Here is a 23,256-nt window from a genome sequence, read left to right as displayed (position 1 = left end):
AACCAAAATTAGGGCTTGAAATCTACCCTAAATTATCGAAATTGGATTTCCTACTACTTTTAGTCGGAGCTCCGTCAAAGCACCTTCATTTGACGTCTGCGGCACAAGGTCCCGAACCCGGAACCTAACCCGAGTCGGAAGTATAGCCCGACCCAAGTGGCCACAGCGTAAAGACACCCTCAATCGAACCCAACCCTTTCACTTTTCTCACTCTAATTCTCTCTCTGAATTCTCAGTCTTTGTGGCTCTCTTTCTCTCTCTATATCTGTATCTATATCTCTATATCGCTATTCGTTTCATACTCCTCTATCTCGATCCAATCATTCGCTGTAAGTTCCCGCATCTCCAATCTCAATTCTCGGTTTAGATCCCTAAATTTATTGGAGCGACAGCGAAATCAATTTCGTTCAATCATTCTGAATGTTTTTTTTTCGGATTCGTTGGTCGGTTTGAGTCCAATTGATGCTATTTAATGTTCTTTTTGGATTGGATTTTAATTTGGACTGTTAGTATGTGGAGCTCAATTTTGTTTGATTTTATGTACTGGATTTGGCTTGAATTTTTTAATTGGTTTTCATTAGTTGGATTATTCAAGGTTTACTGGTCGACGGGGGCTTGTCATTAGGAAAGTTTTCAAGACTTTTTCGGATAAAGGTTTTTAGGGTTTGACTTTGGATCGGGGAGGTGGAAAGTGTGTTTTATTCCAAAGTTAAGTTTGTCTTGTGGATTCTGCTTTTATGTTTTTGAATTATGATTTTTTTCTCTTTTCTTTTACTAAATCTTTAATCTTGGTTGTGTTGATTTATTGTTCTGCTGGATGTGGATTGAGCTCTTCATTCGTTGTTGCATGATATTATCTTTAGTTTAATCTACTACCTATTTTAAATTATTGTTTGAATGTGAAAATATTTGTGTTTTAATTGCATCGATATCTGCTTCTTATGTGTTATTTTCTAAAGGCAACAATGAGTGATGAAGGAGAGAAGACTTGCCCCCTCTGTGCTGAAGAGATGGATTTGACTGATCAGCAGTTGAAGCCTTGCAAATGTGGTTACGAGGTGTCTAACTATTCCAAGTGAATTCATTGTTTATAACTGTGAAAACTTTGGTTTCTTGTCGTCTCTGAGCAATGCCTATTACTTATGTTTTTCTTTTCCTATTTTGATGATTATTGGAATTTGATTACTATTTTACTAATATTTGAGCCTGGTAAAATCGAGTGCCTGGATTATTAGATTTCCTTAAAACCGTTAGAGGATCATAGTTATAAATGGTGCACTATGACACATGGCACAAAAGCGAGCGCGGAGCATCATTTTCAAAAAATGATGCTGGGCTCTCACCTTGCGCAGCCATGGCGCCTTTTTTGGTGCGCCAGGCACGTCATGGTGTGCCTGGATGAAGCCCAACCTTTTAATGCTGGGCTTTCTATACAATATAAAAAGAAAAAGAAAAAACATGCTGAAGATGTCTACAAATTTGCTTTTTTCTTGAAACCTTTGGCTAAAAGTTTGAAAACATAATCTTGAACATGCTGATTTTGGTAAATGGTATAAACATATAAATTATTTATGCAAAATGTGCCATGCTTCAAAAAAGCGCTCTCCGTGTTGTGCTCTGTCTGCCATGGCTCCAGAGCAACGTTGTGCCATGATGCGTCATGCACCTTTAACAACTATGGGGAGGAGTGAACTAAGAGATGCCGGGAGAAAGAGCTAGGAAGGGAAGTCTTTTGCTTTTACATGCTTAGGCCAGAAGATTCCTTCCCTTTCTGCATGGCTTGCAGCATTGGACTCATCATTGTGGCTGTCGCATGTACCTCTTCACCTGGCACGTCATAATTAATTTGCGTATCAACTTATTGATATTAAGCTGAGAATCTTTTATGTTCAATGTTTAGAAGTGCGCATTTCAGTAACGTGATTCATATGATTTGATATGCTTGATTCCAGAAGATATTAGTATCCATATGATATCCAGGGAATTTCATGTTGTACTTCCTTGTATGTAAATTTTTCTGCTTATATGGATATGTGAACGTTTACAAACCTTTCTTGTAGATTTGTGTTTGGTGCTGGCATCACATTATGGATATGGCTGAGAAAGATGAGACAGAAGGGCGTTGTCCAGCATGTCGCACTCCTTATAACAAGGAAAAGATTGTTGGAACAACGGCAAGTTGTGAAAGGTAACTAATATGTGGTGTTAAGTGGATACATGTCAGGGAAGGAGGCTATATTCTTTGCTCTAATTATGATCGATTTTTAACAGGCTGGTTTCAGAGATGAATGTGGAGAAAAAACTAAAATCACAGAAGGGAAAAAACAAAACGTCAGAAGGAAGAAAGCAACTTGCCAGTGTACGAGTTATCCAGAGGAATCTTGTTTATGTTGTGGGCTTGCCACTTAATTTTGCAGATGAGGATGTGAGTGCTTCTACTTTCTTTTGCGCTTATCCTTCCCCCCTTATCTTTTTTCTTGTCTTGTTACGGACTTATTGTTGATTTTTGTCTGCAGCTTCTTCAGCGTAGAGATTATTTTGGTCAGTATGGAAAGGTGCTGAAAGTTTCTATCTCGCGCACAGCAGCTGGTGCTATACAACAATTTGCAAATAGCACATGCAGTGTGTAAGTTGGTATTTCTTGCTAAAAAAGTTTGTATTATGATACTAGAGGATTGCTTGTTTTAAGTCCTGTGCGATTTCATTTATATTATGACTTGGATTTCATGTGTGCTTGTATTATTGTTGTTAAAGGCACCATGGCACAAAAGTGTCAGGAGTCATGTCACATGACATGCCTTATGCAAGCGAGGCACATAATCTGCAATAGATTATTGTATAGTAGCTTTCGACAAAAATAATACACAAATAAACGAATATAAAAGATTCGAAAAAGAGAACTTGGTTTGCACAAACCTCAGTGATTATTTAATTACATTTAATACTTATTTCTTATATTGATCAATAACTTGGCAATTTCAACACTTATTTAATCAAGTTGAACATTGATCTCAGCTAATTAAGATCTTTTATTTGCAGTGAATTTGGTCAATATGTCCACAACAACCTCACATATGTTAGAAATAATTTCAATAGTTTAAGCAAACATAAATATTTTGTTACTAATTTGATAATTAAAATCTTAAAATTGGCTAGAAACTTATGAGAAGTAGAAAAAAGAGAGAACAGAAGGGACTCGTAAAAGATTGGCAAGAACAGAGAAGGAAAAGAATAAAGAAAAGGGAAGGAGAAAGAAAATCAAAACAAAAGAAATTAGAAGATGAGAAACAAAACTGAGCAAAAAGAAGTGGGAGGCATATGTGCCTGAGAGGAACACTGAATTTGCTGTTGCAAAGGATTATGCTTTCTTCCCCCCTCTCTTAGCAAAAGATCCAACTGATCGTCTCTCTTCAAGAAGGTCGCCACGGTTGTACCATCGTGCCTTGGAAAAAGGCACAAGGTGAAGCCAGGCATCGGCCGTAAGCAAGGCTAGTGCCAATATTGAAGAATGGTGTTGGCCTTGCGCCATTTGCCATTTTCCCCATGGTCACGGTGAGTGCCATTGATAACTATGGCTCCTGTTACGTACTTTATCCAATTTATAATGTAGCAGGACCTAGTGCCTCGGTTAGGGGTTGTCAGATAATTGAAGAATATGAATATATGATTTATTTAAAGTGAAACATGCTTATTATTTTCTTTTTTGATTACGACTTCATGTTAAACTTGGATGGTTACGATTGCTTATGTGTTACATTTTCTGAAGTATTGATACCATACCTTACATCTTCATTCTTGTGCAGAGTGCTATATTATATATGATGGTAAATATGTTATTCATTAATTAGCAATTATTTATCTTTTGCTCATTTCTGATTATTGTTATTTGTATTACTGATTTTTTTGAATAGATACATTACATATTCAAAGGAGGAGGAAGCTGTTCGTTGTATTCAGTCGGTGCATGGATTTGTTTTGGATGGTAAAACTTTGAGGTGAGTGTTATCCTGCATTTGTGTACTATGACCTCTTTTGTGATATCAAATGGTTTTTGAAAAGCTTGTTGCAGGGCATGCTTTGGGACTACAAAATACTGTCATGCATGGCTGAGGAATGTGGTATGACTATTATACATTATAAATGACTGTCCCTATTACACATGCTCGGAATTTGCACAGCATATTTGTCTATCATAGTGTTTCCTAATAAAGGATTTCCCCTTGCGCCAGCCTTGCAGCAATCCCGATTGTCTATATTTACATGAGATTGGTTCACAAGAGGACAGTTTTACTAAGGACGAGATAATATCCGCTTACACAAGGTATCTATATCAGGAAATGTTCAATTATATGTTTTCCTTTTCCATCATGTATTTCTATATCAGGAGCATTCAGTTATATGTCTCCCTTCTCTTCCATATGTTGATTTTCGCATTTTTCACATTTTGTCCACCTAAACATGCATATAGCACACCACTCTTTTCCTATTTTGGTTAAAATGTGAGTCGTGAATGTCTCTATACTTAGATAGGCAGACCTCAAGTTTTCAGGAGCTAGTTTCATCATATCATGGGATTGTTATTCTTATGCGGATGGTATCTACCCTCCTAACCGGTATTGAATCATTTTACAATTTAATCTGAGAACACCCGTGGTATGCCTCCTCTTTGATTTTCTGGATTCAGGGCCACCTTCTCTACTTAAAAATTTCCTTTATTCTCCTACAAAAGACTTTCCTTCATTGTAGTGCCTGTTTCTGTCCCCAGTAATGGCATTTTATTTTCATGTTCGGAGATGGTAAGTGAAGGTCTGCAGAACCCTTGCTCCCAATTGGGGTTGGGGGGGGGGGGGGTTGGGGGGGGGGGGGGGGGAAAATGGGGCTTGAGAAATTGTACTGTTTTTGGAGGCAGGGGCAATCCTGCCTATACATCAGAAACATTCTTTGATTGCCTATGTATCCTGTGGTGCTGATTCTTTTGGGGGTGGGGTGTTATATGTGCAAGCATCTTAAGCTGCAGTTTTCATGACGTCTTTTTAGCAGCTAATCTGTGTTCTTCAGAGGTAGGGTGATGTCGGAACCCGTTATGATCCTATTATGCAATAGTTAATATATTTCCTTTTTCTTTGGGTCTGAAATACTTTTTAAATCTTCTATAATTGTTTCTCAAGTATCTGATCCACTTATATAATGGTTGGAAAGGAGTAGAGTTCAACAAATTACTGGTTCCTCAAATAGTACACAACGGCGTTCAGGAAATGTGTTACCTCCACCAGCTGATGAATACTGCAATAACACCTCCGCTTCTTCAGGGAAACCTATAACTAAAACTGCTGTAAATACAAATGTAAGATTTTCTTGTTTCTTGCCTTAAACCCCCAGATCACTTGTCTTTTCCAACTAATGGTGGTTCCTCGCCAAGTTTTCTTTTATATTCAGTTTTCTGCTTTTTGTAACAGTTGCATTTCTCATGAATATGCTGCACTGAGCTCCTTAGTCCTCTGCTTAAATCAGTTAGAGATATTGGTGTTACGTTCTCCTAGGAAAATATCTGTGATGCAATTGATGTGTGATGATTGTGTTATTTGGCAGCTCATTCTGCCATATTGTGGTCTGGTTTGGCAATTGCCGCATAAATTGCTGCTGCTGGTATACCCCACACCTTTTTCTCTTTCTAATATAATTTCTATTACCTGGTAAGCAGAATACGGTGCTCAGTGCAAGAGTTTCTCCACCAAATAGCAGCTCTGGTAGATCTGCTGCTCTTCCTGCTGGAGCCTCATGGTGTGCTATCATCCGGCTGTAATTTATTCTAATTGTATTGGCTGCTCTTTCTGACTGTTGATTGTCTTGATCAGGGGAACTCGTGCTTCCAATAATCATCCTTTAGTTACAAGTGTGCAATGTTCCAATGGACCACTTAAACAGAAACCAGGCGTGTCTAGTGGAGCAGTTGCTTGTTCTACTGCAGTTGCAAACCCAATTCAGCTTTCCTCGATCCATAGTGATACTGGGAAGATGAGGGTTTCAAATGAAGAAAGCCCCACTTCTCAAAGTAAAACGAAAGCAGAAACCTTAGAACCAGGGAAGAAAGAATCAAGCACAGACAGGAGAGTTATTGTTTCAGAGAGTTCCGTTGCATCTGTACAGCCTGTGACTTTGCCGATAAGTAGACATCCCCATAGCCAACCTACAACCAATGCGCCACCTATTAGTGCAGATATTATTGATTCTTCCTTAATGCTTACTGTACATGCTTCAGACAAAGATTATACTGATGCTACAGAAGGGAATGTGGAGAATATATGTTCTGATATCTCCTCAATGAGCATTCATGAAAACCAAGTTTTACAGGATTCTAATGTTGGGCAGATGAGAGAACCAGTTACATCTCAGACAGCTGGAACAGCTGCAAGTACAACAGAGGACGCCACAGATGTCCAGTCTGATTTTAGATTGGGAGCACCAACTCACGTAACCCAAGTTGATATGCATGAAATAGATGATGATTTGTTGTCTTTTAATAACCAAAGGCTCAAGGATCCTGAGGTTGTTAGCAACAGAATAGCAAATTTTGGTCATGAGTTTCATCTGTCAACGCATTCTAATGTCAAGTCTCATCAGTTCAATGGTGCTGATGATTTGGACATGCAGGTTCTAGATAGAACTAGTAATTTGATGGCTTCAAAATCTAATGTTCCTGCTCGACATCCTGAGAGTGTGCTCAAGAGCCCTCTGGCTATTGATGTTGAACATGCTAATTTGTTTCCTAGTAAACTTCTAGGGAGATGTGAGGGTGACGTAGCTAGTGGTGGTTTAGATATGGGAGAGAGCAGCATAATATCCAATATTTTGTCTATGGACTTTGAATCATGGGATGAGTCATTAACTTCCCCTCAGAACCTGGCTAAGTTTTTAGGTGAAACTGATAAGCAACAAGGTTCCTTTGGAGTACCAGTCTCCCGGAAAAGTCAGAATAGCAGTCAATCAAGGTTTTCTTTTGCTAGAGAGGAACCGACAAGCCAAAAATCTGATTTTGGACAATCTATTGATTACTTTGATAAAGGCTTTCACCAGCGTCCTTTTAGCCATGATTTCTCTAACAGCAATCCCTTGCATATTGAGCAGCTTGTTAGCCGCAATGGTTTTCCTGTTTCTAATGGCACTGAATCAGAGAGCTTTGCAAGCAGTCATTCTCATATCTCCAATAACAAGCTCTCCCGTAAGTTATCGCTTATTCATATTTATGAATAAATATCTCTTTTCATTTTGTTTGGACATTTGAAATGTGTGACCTTATAATTCTTTTTTTCCTTTACACTCCAACTTATGATATGAATAATGTGGGTATCCATTGATCATATCACTAAAACTTCCAATGGGTAATGAGTTCTATGCCCCTCCGCAGAGTTGCTCCCTGAGAGTAGTCATGGGGCATTATCTTCAGAATCACTTATATACATTTGCTTTCTGTTTCCATGGTTTGGGAATATAAAGGTCTTTGTAAATTAATTTAAGAAACATAGCATATTATGTGTTTGTGTATTGTCTATGGATACATTTGATCTATGAGATGTGCCATTAGACTGGTTTTCATCATATTATCAGAATCCATACCTCGTATATATTCTCACTTCTTTATGGGCTTGGGTTGGGGGGAAGGATGTCTGGATGTATTGTGTCCTTTTCTCATGTGCATCAGTAATTCACTGTTGACAGTCAATGAAGAAAGCATTCTAGTTTCATTATTGTTTATGTCATGGTCATCTGTCAAGTTAGGCAAACATGGATGGTAGATAGGGTGTTAAAAGAGCCTACTTCAGCAAGCTTGTAGATGGTTGTACCTTGGTTGATAAAATTGGCAAACCTAAAGACAAGCACTCAGGTCTTTGTTGCTGGAGTCATACTTTAGTGAGCCTTTTCATTTGGGGCCAAGCTCATCTTAATCCATGTAAAACTTTTCCTAACAAAGTTGGCTAGTATGGTTAACTGATTGTTTCTCGTCTCATTCACTGACCCAACACAGAGCTTCAACATGTCATGCTTGGCTCACCTTTGATGTCAATCATGATTGAATGAGCCTTTTGTCAGTTGAATCTGAGCCAAGTAGAAGTGTCTTGATTTTTAACTTATTGCTTTTAGCTCAATGTCGCCTGGCTCTCTGTGATAAGGTCCGAAGGAGCTAGTACAAGGCTTTCTATAGCCTGCACTGAGATACCAAGGCCTAATAACAAAATTGTAGTTAGATCTCAGTGTGGTAAATATCTATGCATACTTATGTACGGTCAAACTTTAGTGTTGCTTGGTAGTTTAGATAGGTTTAACAGTAGATTAGTATTTAGTCAAAATGAACTATAATGAAGAGAAACTGGGAAAACAATTGCAAATTGTATGCTTAGTAACTCAACAAGTCCAATGAAGTATACGTGTTGCTGGTCTCTTCCTTTTTCTGGAAATCATTCTGTCTATCCAATTGCGTTTACCTTAAAATGCAGATTCTAAAAGATGTTCATTTATGTATTTCTATTTCTTTCTATTATCTATATATTGTATGTATGCTAAAGATGCCATCTTGCTTGGACTTTCAGGAAAATTGTTCTACATTTTATATATTGAGGAAAATGTCTAGATTATAATGTGGGCGGCTAAAATCAAGCTGTGTTTGCTAGACTCATTCATATGGTGGAGTCAGTGAGGATTTTTTGTGATAATTCCTGTTAAAAAATTCTAATTTATGCTTCTACAGTATAATCAACTAAAGGAAGACAAGCAGTCTTGTTTGATTTGACTTCATTAAGGTGCATCAGTGTTGCTTTAATTTCATGTTGAAGACTGAAGCTACAGCTTGTTCTTGTTGGGTTCTTTCTATGTGTATGGTTGTTTTAACTGCGTAATGCTTTAGCAGTTAGCATCCTCCCAAGTGTGTTGACGCTGGTTACGGATGTTTGGGATAGAACCAGAGGTGGATAAAAGATCTATATCTTGGAGAATAGGGAGTTGGTCCATAAATTTCTGGCGTATTGTCTTGGATGATGCTCATTGCGGATGTTTGAGATAGAACTAGAGGTGGATGGAGATTTTCTATCTTGGAGAATTGGGACTCATCTTTGAGCTCCAAAAATTTCTGGCACCTTTGAGATAGTAGTTGTGAATTAATATTAATTTACTCTTTTCCAACATGTAATGGATAGGGAAAATTGTGTGATTAACTGCTTATCCATTAGCTGGGCAGGAGTACTTTTTGTTTTCCTTGTCTGCTAAGGTGTTAATGGGAATTGGTTTGATGTTAACTTGCATTTCCATTTATCTTGATATCATGGAAATGTAATTATGATGCATGGTCAGTTCCCTGATTGGGGCAGTATTGGAGCTTTTCTTCTTAGATATACTTTAGGTCATCACTCTTTTAATTGCTATTGCCAGTTTTGTAAAAAGCAAATCTAGATGCCGCCTCTTTTCTTTTGGCTTCCTTTTTTATTACTTAATTGTTTATTTATTTATTTATCATCTCCTGAAGCTCGGGTTTCCTATGTCTTTGAACAGTTTCTCGATCTCAGATTTCTGCTCCTCCAGGATTTTCTGTGCCTAGTAGGGCAGTACCCCCCGGCTTCACTTCTCATGAAAGGACAGAGCAAATCTTGGACACAGTTTCTGGTTAGCTCTCTATGCTGAGCTCAGTTGAGGTTTCATATTTATGTTAAAACTGAATAAGTTTTTTGAAAATCAGTTATATTCTGTACTTTTCAGGAAATCAGATGCTTGATGCTTCCTCTGTGTTAAGAAATCACTATCATTCACCTTCAGGTGGTAATCCCATTAGTAATGGTGATATTGAGTTTATGGATCCTGCAATATTGGCAGTTGGCAAAGGGACGCTTCCAGTTGGCATCAACAGCGCAGGTGTAGACTTCAGGTCAAGCTACTCTCCGCAATTGAGTACATACGGAGATGCGAGATTCCAATCATTTTTACAAAGGTCTCTTCCTCCACATCAGAATCAAAGATTTACTGACCTGGGGGACAGCTTTTCCCCCCTTAGTGATGCTTATGGAATTCCGTCCAGGGTCATGGAGCAAACTCTAGCCAATAATCTTTCTCCATTTTCTCAGTTCACCGTGCCTCAGTCTAGGAATGGAATAACTTCTAATGGACAATGGGATGGGTGGAATGAGGTCCAAGGTGGAAATAACTTGGGTATGGCAGAACTGCTCCGCACTGAGAGATTGGGATTTAACAAGTTCTACAGTGGTTATGAAGAATCCAAGATCCGAATGCCCAGTTCAGGCAATATATACAATGGAAACTATGGGATTTAATATGAAGTGTCTCATTCGATGTGGTTGGTGATGACCATAAGTGGTGAAATAGGATGTTTGTGTGTGACTTTGACAAGCCTGAATTAAGGATTCAATTGTTGGCACTCTAAAGATCGAAGAACTGGCTCTTTCTTCACATTATTGAGTGACCAATAATTTTTCAGAATGTTCCTGTTTGAGGATATGAGGGTGAGTCTGATTAGTCTGACATGGCTGCTTTCATGTTGGTGAAGGATTAAACCTTCTCAAATGTGGAGTCCGGAAACCAACAGGTAAACTTTGACTCACTTCTTTTCCTATCAAGTGATATACATTGGTGAATGTTATTGAATTTTGAGTTAGGATTGTAGCAAGGAGTCGTAGGAAAAGAGTCCAGAAGAGGCAAAGATGGTGCTGCCATGTTTAAAATTGGAATTTAGAAAGCTGGAGAAGGAGGTCGCAATGGAAGAATGAATACAGCACTGCGTTTACCTCTGTTCATGTTTCCTTTTATTTGAATTTATAATCATATGGTGATCATATTTGCAGGTGAAAGGAGCTTGAGATGAGAATGAGGGTCAATGTGATATGGCTATGCAACGAAATACTGTACATGGTAACACCCATCAATTTCCAGTGTGTTGTTTTGGTAGGAGGGGAGAGAATGGAGATGAATGATTGGAGATAAAGGATGATGCTTTTAGTATACTGGCTAACATGTATCATTAGATTGGCAGCAGCCAGCAGTAATTGATGTTTTGTAATTGCTAAAAACATTCATTCTTATGTAAAGTAGTGGATTAAGAGAGAGAAGAGAAAAAAAAGGTAGTGGAAGCACTTCTTTTTCCCGTTATCGAGGTACAAAAATGAGTTGCAAACTTATATTAGCAATAAGGTGGTTGACTGATATATAATAACGAGAGAGAGAGAGAGAGAGTGTGTGTGTGTGTGTGTGTGATAATGCAGCTGCTGGTGAAAAAAGATATTCATCTGTTTCTCTGTATAAATTATCCTTTGTCTAGTGACTAATTACATGTATTATATAAAGCAAAAAGGAAAAGTTCTACATATTCTGTTAATCTCATCATACTCTAATAAAGAAGTGAATGTATGAGAAAAATAAAAGGTACAAATTGGCTTTTACCAGAATGTGTGTGCTTAAAGTAAAAGGGAGTAAAATATAAAGAATTTTCAAGGTAAACAAACATTCTCTTTTTAATTTTTATCTGGTAAATGTTTAATTTTTTACACGCCCTTTTTGGTGCATGCATGTCTATATTAATTTTTTTGGTCATACGTTGACACTTTCTAAATTTAGTCTAAATAATATAAACGTCTTCTCATAAAATTCCAATTATACTTTTGGAATTTATAGTTGTAGATACAATTATATTCTTTATTCAAAGGCAAAATTTAGAAATATTATATTGACAGCCCCTTATGGGGTGTAGTTGTAACTTTATAAAAAATAAAAAATATTTGTATAATTTGATTTAATATCAAGGGGTGTGTTAAAGTAATTTGGCCTTTTTTTTTTTTTTAATTTGGGAAAGAATATACGAAGTTATACTTCAATTATTCTGGATTATATACGCTGGATGCGTGTATAATACATAAAATATGAAAAGTATGAATAAGTTTAAAATGTCTACGTGTCTTAACTTTTCAAAATGTATTGGTTCCATCACGAATTATAAAAACATATCTTAAAATAAAAAAAGTGTTTTTAATTGGGTTATTATATGAATATAATCTTTCAAACCCCTTAAACTTTAAATTTTTAGATCCATCTCAAAGGTTAGGGTTTGGGGTCGGGATTTGAGGCTGGGTGGGGCAGATTCTCAATCCGATTATTGCTGAATTAGGGTGGATCCTAAATGTAAATAGAGCAAATTTAGAGTCCCGTTCAATGTAAACAAGTCCTTTTTACTTACATTAGTCTTTTTTAATAATTAATAATGATAAATGAATTATAATAATTCGATATATCAATATAACTAATAATAATAGATAATATAAAGTGATATAAATATTCATATTTTTAATAAGATTGAAAATCATAATCTTCAACTTGTTAATAAAATTTTAATTTTAATCTGAAGGACTATATTAAGACATTGTGGATTGTATGTTAGTAGCTCCCAAAAGAAAAACAGGCTACTGCACAAAAGTAGTAAAGTACAATTGTACTACGTAGAATTTAGAATTTTCCCAAGAACCGAAGACCGGCGATAGCCCGTACTCTTTTGAGGCTGAAAAGTGAAAACGATTGATTTATCCTTAATTTAGATACATACCGGATCTACCCTTCAACAGTAATACCTCAGTTCGCCTCCTACATGTATTTCACTTTATCTTCTTTACAAATAATAATAATAATAATAACTAGTAATATAAAAGCATAATATTTATTTATTTGATTATAATTACATATTTATTATATATGAAATAAGAAAAATATTAATTAAGATATCTATATTTATTAAGTAGTATCTATGGATTTCTTAGAATAAATATTGAATAAAAGTAAACATATTATAGTTATCTTTCTTATTTCTTTATTGTCGACAATCGTTACTTTAAAGTAGTGCAACATTATCAAGCAATCTGTGGTATCTTACTTAATGTTTGGCCCCAAATTTCATTTTAATTTAAAACAACAAAAAAAGATCAATTTATAATCAAAATATTGTGAGAAACATTTTTGAAATATTACATGTAAAATTCACAAAAAGTCTAGCGAATTGAAGTATAAAACATACCAAACTTCAAGTGTGCAATTATACTTTTCAATTTTTAACATGAATGTATTTATGGTTGGGCCAAACCTCACTGATGCAGATATGATTTAACCTATTTATAATCTTTTATAACCTGAATTAAACACATTTTTTGAAATTACATTTAGTAAATTCACATAATAAATGTGAATACAGAGAGACAATAAGGCCCTCCAATGTTGTCTAAATCCCAACACACTTAAGCAGAGTCTGTGAAGAGATTTCCTAATAACAGCAACAATTCCTAGAATTCAATATGAAATTTTAGAAGACTTTTTGCCTCTTCATAACTGAATCCTCCTCCAAAATCACTACCAATAAATACCAATTTTCTGTATACATCATCAAAAAGAAAAAGAAGAACTTCTCCCGCCAAGAAAAGAATAACCAAATATAAAATAGAAAAGAATAATTCCTGCTTCGACGTATCCCATTTAAGCCGACGGTGCTTTAAGGGTGTGGGAAGGAGGGTGTGATATGATGAGAGTAATACTGAGAAGCGTTTATGGACGCATGGGGGTACGAGGACAAGAAGCGGAGATTGAGGGCCGTCGTCTGATATGAAGAATCAGAGTTAGTAGCCGTTGATGAGAATCCTGATGATGCTGCAGTGGACAACGTTGCGTTTGGGATAGCACGAGCCCTGTCGTGCATTTGCCATGCCCAGTTACCCACTTCTTGTCCAGAAACCAAACCGGTTCTTTGCTGGCTGGTCCTTTCCTGCCAAATTCATGTAATAGTCTTAGACGAACGGTTGAATTTTCATGTCCGATGAAAAATATTAATATTTCAAAATTCAAACAATAGTACAATAGTAAAGGGGTGATTGCAATTGTTTAAGTGTTTATCAAAATTTTGATGAAACCAAGTTCAAAAGGAATGTTTTTTATTTTCAAGTTATGACCTTGAACTGTTTAAATTAAGTTTATTTAATAAAAAACTACAAGTTTCTCCTACCAACGTACGAGCCCAAACACTCTTAACTTCTTTTCACTTTTAGTTTCACACATTCCCAACTTTCACTGCTAAATTTATAATTTTCTCTATAATTAATTCACACTACAAACGCAAAAAGTAGCAAACGTCCCCTAAAATAGCACGTGTTTCAATTAATCATATATATGAACATGAAATCCATATGCGACCAGAGTCTCTTTGTTAAGTTTTGTCCAAAGTCTAATACCGCAGTTTAAATGTTCCAAACATCATTTCTTTTTCACATAGCATTCCAATAAGAAATTATGTCAATACCTAAATTTGAAATAGATTGGATGGAGGAGATGGTCCATTTGGCAACTAAAACTACATCCATTAAGCCAAACGAATGAAGTTTGTCTTCTTCTATTGTAAATTAGTATTGCACTTCACACGGTCGTGAATGCGTATAACATTCACGATTCCCATATATTTAAGCAAATATTTTATACACATTATGTATATATGTACAGTGCAATATGTTACGAAATATACTGATTTGTGACACAAGATCTAAAGTGAATAAAAAGAAACAAAAAGACAACGAGATGCTTGTTTACCTCATAGTTGGGAACAAATTTATCATTTACACCGGTCAACAACCTAGGATGTTCCAATGCTACCGGAGGTCCGTTGAGTGGTGGATTACCAGAATTTTGCATATGTAGCTGCAAAAAGCAAAGAGAGATTGACTTATCAGCATCCCATTTGCAGAGAAATGACAGATGATGGAGATAAAACCCCCCAACATCTTTTACCTTCAACATTCTTGAGTTTTGAACGTTGTAAGGCGGGAACTGAAAAGACCCCAGGTTTTCACTCTCCTTAGGAGAAGAGGTCGACATCCCCAAATTCAAATCAAGATCATCTCGGCTACCAGCTGCTTTGACAGCATAAAAAATTCAAACTTCTTTCTTAGTTACCAAACACAAAAAAATATGCACGAAATGCAACAAATCCTCCTGTGAAACTACTAATATGCAAAAGTTCCAAAAGGGCAATGCGACCACTGTGCAGGAGGCCCTGAGCTACTTTTCTCAAAGTTGGGGGGTCGTGCTGCCTCTTTTTTCTTGTTTGGAGGGTTTTGTGCCTATTAGTGTTTTTACTGGGAATAAAATGCAGTTAACCCACTGCGCAAAAGTAGGGAGAAAAAAGACGGGCGAAAAGTATAGCACGAATATTACCTTCATTCCCAGGTTTCGGGATCATCTCCCCGTCATACGTGCTGGGCTCAAAGTTGGTGACGGCGTCCCTCCCGTTACACTTGATGGCTGCCTTATCATACGCCCTAATTTTCAAGAAAACATCAAACTCTTGAGGTCGGGATATTATCAGTCAGTAAGATGATAGTGTAAAATCATGATGGTTTAGGACCTTGCAGCCTCTACTTCAGTGTCGAATAGCCCAAGATACATATACCTGCAGCGAATCGCAATCCTCACTAAGACAATTCAACATTTTCTGGGCTAATCTACACTTGAAATTCTCAGCTAAACATCGAATACAAATTATTCCATTTCCCATTAATCCCAACTCATAAATGTAGCACCCTTCACTAGTAAGCATTTGACATCTATGGGCAGAAACAAAGCGCATATCACACAATAGTACCGAGAAGAGTGGAGTTGCTTACTTCTTTCCAAGGAACTGCCCCATTCGAGCCTCCCAACGACCGCACTTGTGGAGCGTCACTCCTCTGTATTTCGAGCTCCCTCTCGAGAATCCGGTGCTCTGCCGACGCAATATATGCACAAATTCCTCCTTCGTCAGATTCTTGGTCTGCATTCATCAACACCAGCAAACATTAACTTTGTGAATATCCATTTCTTTCATCAAATTAAGGTCAATACTGTTAGGAACTGCATTCAGTCAAATTATAACTCTGTGCAGAAAATAATCGTAAACCACAAGATTTACATAATTCGGAAGAATTCTATGAATAAAAAGTCACACATCAACTACTTATACCCGTACAACATTGTAATATAATTTTATCCCGGTCAAATCATTTTTCCTGGGGACAGTTCCACATTCCAAAAACATAACACTATGTTTGGATTCATATTTTTGCATTTTTCAAGATAAGATAAAATATATCCATTATTTATTTTGTATTTTTATACCTTATCTATGTGTTTTTTAATTTTTCAACTTTCTATATATATAATATATATACTTATATATATTATATAAAAAAGACATGATTTGACAACAAACAGCGATTTTTATCTAAAAAAAATACAATGTTAAACATACAATATTTATATATATACATATTTATATCAATGAACAGTGATTTTTGTCTCCCAAATCCCAACATCAAACCTACACCACTTATTTTAAAATATTTTAAATTATCTCAAAATACAAATCTATGTATACCATTTATCTCCAAGAGACACTTACTTATCTCTATTTTCTCTTTCTATTTCCAAAATACAAATCCAAACATTAGGATATATTCTGTCTACATACTGTTTGCATACATAGGCTTTTCTCACCTGTTTCATATCCTCCTCGTAGTCACTGAGGTTGAAGTTAATATCAGCATCAACACCCCGGAATTTTATTGCAGCTCTATCGTACGCTCTGATGCATAAATTTTATCAAATTAAATAGGTTAAAAAAGGAGAATGAAATTTGATTAAAAAAAGGGGAAGTAGAAGAATTCACCTAGCTGCAGCAAGAGCAGTGTCAAATCCACCTAAATAGAGACCAATACCAAAACCCATCAATAGCAACCCAAGAAAATATTGGGAAGGGAAAAAATATTAAATGAAAATACTCTGAATATTGATAGGCTGATTGTACTCGTACCCAAATAGACTTGTTTACCACAGTCCCTGATCAAATTCAAGTTAAGGTAAGTAGAGTTTCAATGGAAAGAAATAAAAGAAAATTATATATATATATATATATATATATAAGTATTTTTATACCATATATGGGACTCCCACCGGCCGGTTCTTCTGTAGAAAGTAACTCCTCTGTACTGGGAGCTTCTCGACCTGGGTCCTCGGCGGCTCTTCCTCGCTTGCACTTGTTGTACCTCCTGCTTCTGTTGTTGCACCGCCGTCGTCGGCAGGCCATGATCGAACCGGAGATTCGCTGGTTCAGTGATCTGCCTCCCAAGATTCAACTCGCCGAGTCGGCTCACCGGAAACAGCTCCCGAGTCACCAGACGCGACTCGGCCAAAGTCAACCCGCTATCGCCCTTGTCGACCGGATCATCGTTCCCGGAATTGCTGGTGTTGGCGAGGATGTCGAAGTTGAATGTGAAGGCGGCGCTGTCGCCGCCGCCGTGGATGGGGGAGGCGGCGCGTGTGGAGCACGTGTCGTCGTTGCTGGAGCTGGTCTCCCCGGTGCCGTTCACCACCGACGAAAGCGACGTCTCCGGAGACTGTCCCTCCGAGTGATCCGTCTTCAACATCGCCTTCCCATTGCAATCTACGCTCAGATTGAGATCAAACATCTTGGATTATCAACCGTAATTTCCCCGCACCCCGTAAATATAAATATCCGCGTGGTTCTTGTGTACTGTCCGCAGTGCGTGTACTATGTGTAGAAATGAAGCGGGCGGAAGAAGCTCATACTCAGCATTAGATTAAAGGGTCTTCAACTTTTGAAGCAACTAAGCTGATGACACGAATTTGGAGTTGCGTTTAATAATCTGAAAGGTGAAAAAGCTCAAGGGATCAACAAAACAACACGCTCAAGCTCTTCTCCGGGCCTTCAATATTTATAGTATTCTTTACTCACACACAAATACACACATATATGTATATATAAATGTAGAGAGAGAGAGAGAGAAGAGTGTAGTGATTTGCATTGTGAAGAGGAATCATGAATCAGGGACGACTACAGTGTTAATGGAGATAGGACGACGTTTGGAGGAACATATTTTTCCCAACACTCCGCTTCTTTTTGTTGGTTGGTTGGAGAGATGGGCAACTGGAATTGTCGGTTTTTCCTTCTGTTTTTTTTTTTTTTTTTAAATATATAAATTTATTACTATTATTGTTATTTATTTATTTTCTTGATTCTGTCAATAATATTTGTTTTTAGTATTTTCACGAGGATTTACGTTATTGATATGATGCTCTTCTTCTCTCCAAATTTCCTTCTTCGATGGATGCCTTTATTTTCATAAAATAAAAAAATCAATTCATCATATTGGCTCATAAAAATATTTTAGAAAATTTTAAGAAATATTTAAAATTATAATTTATAACTCAAAAAAATATTTTGATCAATTCACCATAATAATTAAATAAAAATTAAAAAAATGAGCTCATTATTAGATGAACGTTAAAATTAGGAGAATATTTACAATTTTCCAACAGTGGTCAAGTAATTGTAATTCATCCTATATTTTTTTTCTAAAAATAATTTTATTAATTGATTGTTATAAATTACTAATATATCAAATATGATGATTTATTTAATCACTTCAGCTAAAAAGGGCAATTGGAAATCTTGAACAAAGAAAAAAAAAATAAAGCAAGAAAAGGACAAAAAGAAAATGGTGATTGGTGGGTCTCCTAACGTAGGACTTTCCGTCGGTAACCTTAATATGAGCTGTCTCTCTTTTTTATTATTTTTCCATTTTTAGCCTCGCCCCATAAAATGAAAGAGGCGATCATGATTTTTATCTCATTTTTGTATTATATATTGGTGTCACATCAATCAACGATTAATTTAAAAAAATTAAAATTTAAAAATATAATTAAATTACAATATAAATAGTTATTTATTTTGAATCTTACCTTAATAACATAACAACAATATTATAGGGTATATTATATTAACAATCCTTAAAATTAAATTTAATTACATAAATATTCTGTCTTTTACAAAATTATAAATATCTCTCGTAAAGTTGTAGTTATAATTACAAGTATTTTTTCTACTCAATGGCAAAATTTATACAAAAGCCCCTTGAGTACATTGCACTAACACCCCTTCAGGGGTGTATCTATAGTTTTATAAAGAAAATGGTTGTTAATATAATTGAGCCTAATTTCAAAGGATGTCTTTGAATTTATCCAATACTATACTTATTATTAATTAGTTTAGCCCTGATCAGACCCAGTCATGGACTAAGATTTTTCGAATGTCAATCTGATGCAATGCAGTTAGCCTTTGAAACTTTAGATATACATTATTGGAAAATAATTAAGACAAATTAAAATATAAAATTTAATTAATAAATTTATTTCTACTATATTAAGTATAATAAATGGTTAGTTATGATGTGTGGTACATTACTAGCTTGTGATACGTGAAAAATGATTGACGGCATCTAGTCACCATCCGGCCTTGTCCAGTCAATCGAATAAGTGTCAATAATTGAAGTAATCTGGCCTTGGTTGAAATAATGTGTCATTTGAAGGAAATTATGTGTTCCATTATGATATAAATGTAACTATTAAATTTGTAAATACATAACATTCTACAAACATCTTCTATGTCTATTCAATCACACATTTATGACATTATAAATACCCCAAAAAAAACCCATCAATTTCCAAAATGCAAAATTTCGAAGCAGTTTAGAAAATTAGTATTTTGTCTTTTATTCAAAAAGTACCAAAATATATTTGAATTTGATATTTTTTAAAAAATTCATAATGCTACTATCTTGAAAATATCAGGTTGTTGCGACTTTTTGTCAATACACAATTATAGCAATATATTCGATTTTTACCTACATATTAATTATTCTCCACTAAGGTGGCTTTTGTTATAGATAAGTTTATTGAAGAGTAAGGACAAATATGAATTGATTAAAATGCTAAATGATGAAATATATGAATAAATAAAGAAAAAGTTTGTCCCACGTACACTACACCTCACCACTTTGTTAATTTACTCATCAATTAACGACATTTCTTCATTAAAATAATAATAATAATAAATAAAAGAAATCATAAATGTGTGAAGCTTCCTCATAAAAAAACCTTATCCCTAATTTGTTCTCCTCCCTAATCAAATTTGGAATGTTTCCACAATAATATATTACTTTAATTTTTATATATTTTTTCAAAAAAACGTGCGCACTATTAGAAATATGACTATTCGTACATAACAAAAAATTCAAAAAATATCGTGATGGATAGTAATTAAAAAAGGTGCGAAAATTCAAAATTACCATTTGTTTCAGCAGACGATGTCAAAATATTAATTATAAATAAAAATCATGGCAGACGCTTTGAACATAACTAAAAGCTATAATAAATACTACAGTAATCAAAATTTCAGTTTTCACTTCGATTTATTTGAGGGATCATAGTTTTTAAATTGTATCAATGTGAGGATTAATTTCTTTCTTTTTTTTTTTTTTTTGGTGGTATAGATTTTTGGCAAAAAGAGAAGTTAATGCTTTTGTGTATAAGCAAATTAGGGAAAAAAAAAAAAAAACATGTAGAAGATTCCTTTTTCTAAGTAATTTACAAAGGTGGTAATGAAATGAAAGGGCAAAAAGAGGAGACAGAGCATCTTTGGAATGTTGATTCATTGAGATAAGGTATATCTATATCTATATATATATGAAATTAAATTAAATCAAAATAAAAAAAGTTTTATAGAAATGACATCTGTCTATTCATCCCCTTCCATTGTAATAACTTTCCTTTTTTACTCAATAAAATTTATTCATTCAATTTTGTTTAAGCATAATCACCTTTCTCGTATCCAACACTTCGGTCCTGTAGATGTTACATTCCATGTTTATGTAAATTGCTTCTAATTCAATTAGAATGTTTTTTTTTCCCCCCCAGTGAATTACTGTATATTCACCGCGACCAAACAAAATCAATATTATCAATAACTTGCAATAATTTTACCAATAATCAAAATAATTGTCATAATTTTTAGTTGTAGCTAAAGTTTGATATTTCTATGAACGTTGCGGCGTCATAATTCTTTATTATAAACATGGTTGTTAATCATAACAAAAAATCATATTTCTTTTAATAAAATTATCATAACTGATCAAAAATTATTATTAAAATACAAACAAACAACTACTATCAGAGTACAACCAAACAACCCACAAATTGAAAGAATTTGAATCCATAAATCTCAACTTCACTCATTACTAAATTGGACACTTTATTTATTTATTATAAGCTTTCATATTATACTCATTACCATAATTATATTACTCTTTGAGATTAGACTATAAATATTTTTAAATTTTTGTGAAATTATGAATACACTCTCTAAATGGGTGTTAGTGTAATGTGCTGTAAGGGGTATTCTCATAAAATTTTGCCACGACATAGGACATGCACTTATAATTAGAATTTAGAACTACAATCATAAGTAGTGTATTTATAATTTTGTAAAGGCCAGTAAATATTTATATAATTAGGTCTAACCTCGTATGACGTCAAATGTCAATATAATTTATCTTATTTATTAATTGCTCTCTTTCAACATTTTGATAATCAACCCACAAATTTTACAGACAAACTCTTCATTTTAACAAAAAAAAAAAAAAGAAATATATATAAGAGAAAACAAGATGAAGTAAAAATAATGAAATGATGGTAGAAAATTGGAAGGCATGCGGTAGAATAAAGGATAAAATACAATGAGTTCTTTTGAAATTTGTCATAATTATAAATATTTTTTTATTATTTAAAAAATTATAAATATTCCTTAAAATTAACAGTCGTTCAATAAATATCTTTGGAGACAATTCGTTGTACAAGGACACTTGTTAGACGATCATTAATTTTAAAAAATATTTATAATTATAACAAAATTTCAAGAGAACTCATTGTAATTTACGTTAGATTAAATTAGAATAAATACAACCCTATCTCGTATATTAAAATTTAATGATGCATAATTGAGAATGTGCACATCCCTAACCACCCTAGATTTTTTTAGGTACGTACCCGCACTACCTATTGTTCTAATCATGTACTTGTACTTTATTGTTCCACGTAACACAAATAATTATTTCCCTATGTATATGTATATATGCCACGCCAACAATTTTCTATATGTTATATTGTAATTGACTAATATTATTCCTAGCGTAAAGATATCATAGTTTAGAAAAGAGTTTATTGTGGTTTAACATAAAGTGTTGATTGATATTTATCCTTTTTTTAATGATCATCTCGTTTAAAAAGTAAAACTGTAAATTAAAAAAATTATTTAATATTTGATATATTTAACACGCTCTGTAATGTCTAGAAAGTTTTTTTATTTTTTTTTTATTTTTATTACAAGTCTTATATGTGGAACTCTTTTTCTTTTCATAAATGTGTTGCAGTGAGATTCAGGTTTAGAAAATCTTACTAGACCTGATTCTAATACTATATTAAACAATCAATTCAGCAATATTTGCAATAGCTTAAACTAATAAGCATGTATCAACTTATGGCTGCAAATAATTAGATTGAAACGTAGTGCTTTTTATTTACAACTTCTAATTCAAAACGACTTATATTAATTTGATTTAAGCCAAAAACTATAACCAATTTCTGTAATTTATTGATAAATTATGAATATTAATTGTTTTCTCAAATAGCCAAACTTCAATTTTTTTTTCATTTTTCAAATAACTCCAACTTTAACTTACAACTTAGAAGCTATTAGGAACTCCCCATTCATCTAAACGTTTAAGCTGTTAAAGAGTAAAATTATATAATAGTTAATATCTCTGATACAATGACTAGTCACATCATTCAATTCAACATACGGAAAATTAATTAACTAAGTACATAAATAATTATACCGAAACACATACACCAAAAGACAATAAACTACAAATTACTCTGAAAATAAATAAATCCAAATTCCCACATATACGAGACTCAAACCCAAAACCTTTATTAAAAATCAACAGCTTTAGGTAGATTTCTAATTTTGTTTAAATATATGTACTATTTATTAAGTGTGGGGGATTATGATAATATATTGACTAAAATACTCTCGTCATACATATTCTTACACAGATGACCATTTTTTTAAATGTTTTTTGACCGATAATATTATATTCATGCATATAAAAGATTAATAAAGAATATTTGAGAAGTTATTAGTTTTGATCAGTACTTTATTTTTATTTTTTTTCTCTTCCGTACAAATAAATAAATATAATAAAATTTAAATTATATAAATGCATCGAGTGTTGCTTCAATACCTAGTATTATTATTGTTGTTGGCAAAGTTGCGTGATGGGTTGGCAA

General features: G+C 34.3%; 2 protein-coding genes across 6 annotated transcripts; one reads left to right on the top strand and one right to left on the bottom strand.

The window, feature by feature from the left end:
- On the top strand, window positions 98–11,331 carry LOC105170680. 4 transcript variants are annotated; one of them, XM_011091551.2, is made up of 14 exons: window positions 98–329; window positions 960–1,058; window positions 2,061–2,188; window positions 2,272–2,425; window positions 2,517–2,626; window positions 3,912–3,995; window positions 4,070–4,118; window positions 4,230–4,321; window positions 5,200–5,344; window positions 5,702–5,781; window positions 5,856–7,219; window positions 9,541–9,651; window positions 9,745–10,585; window positions 10,842–11,331. In XM_011091551.2, exons 2-13 carry the CDS (start codon window positions 966–968, stop codon window positions 10,311–10,313), a joined length of 2,979 nt encoding a protein of 992 aa, XP_011089853.1. In that variant the 5' UTR covers window positions 98–329; window positions 960–965; the 3' UTR covers window positions 10,314–10,585; window positions 10,842–11,331. The 4 variants fall into 4 exon arrangements, with proteins under 4 accessions (XP_011089853.1, XP_020552277.1, XP_020552278.1 ...); XM_020696618.1 differs by lacking the exon at window positions 98–329 and having other exon boundaries at window positions 942–1,058; XM_020696619.1 differs by lacking the exon at window positions 98–329 and having other exon boundaries at window positions 966–1,058; window positions 5,206–5,344.
- LOC105170679 (ethylene-responsive transcription factor RAP2-7) lies at window positions 13,140–18,016 on the bottom strand. Of its 2 annotated transcripts, XM_011091550.2 has the most exons (10): window positions 16,987–18,016; window positions 16,865–16,890; window positions 16,721–16,751; window positions 16,549–16,636; window positions 15,681–15,826; window positions 15,422–15,466; window positions 15,232–15,335; window positions 14,806–14,927; window positions 14,608–14,715; window positions 13,140–13,792 (listed from the first exon to the last, which is right to left on the bottom strand). In XM_011091550.2, exons 1-10 carry the CDS (start codon window positions 17,517–17,519, stop codon window positions 13,523–13,525), a joined length of 1,473 nt encoding a protein of 490 aa, XP_011089852.1. In that variant the 5' UTR covers window positions 17,520–18,016; the 3' UTR covers window positions 13,140–13,522. The 2 variants fall into 2 exon arrangements, with proteins under 2 accessions (XP_011089852.1, XP_020552605.1); XM_020696946.1 differs by lacking the exon at window positions 15,422–15,466 and having other exon boundaries at window positions 16,987–18,015.

Source organism: Sesamum indicum, linkage group LG9 (genome assembly GCF_000512975.1).
Source record: "Sesamum indicum cultivar Zhongzhi No. 13 linkage group LG9, S_indicum_v1.0, whole genome shotgun sequence".
NCBI lineage: Eukaryota > Viridiplantae > Streptophyta > Magnoliopsida > Lamiales > Pedaliaceae > Sesamum > Sesamum indicum.
The sequence above is the reverse complement of the archived record's forward strand: the minus strand, read 5'-3'. Positions and strand labels throughout refer to the sequence as shown.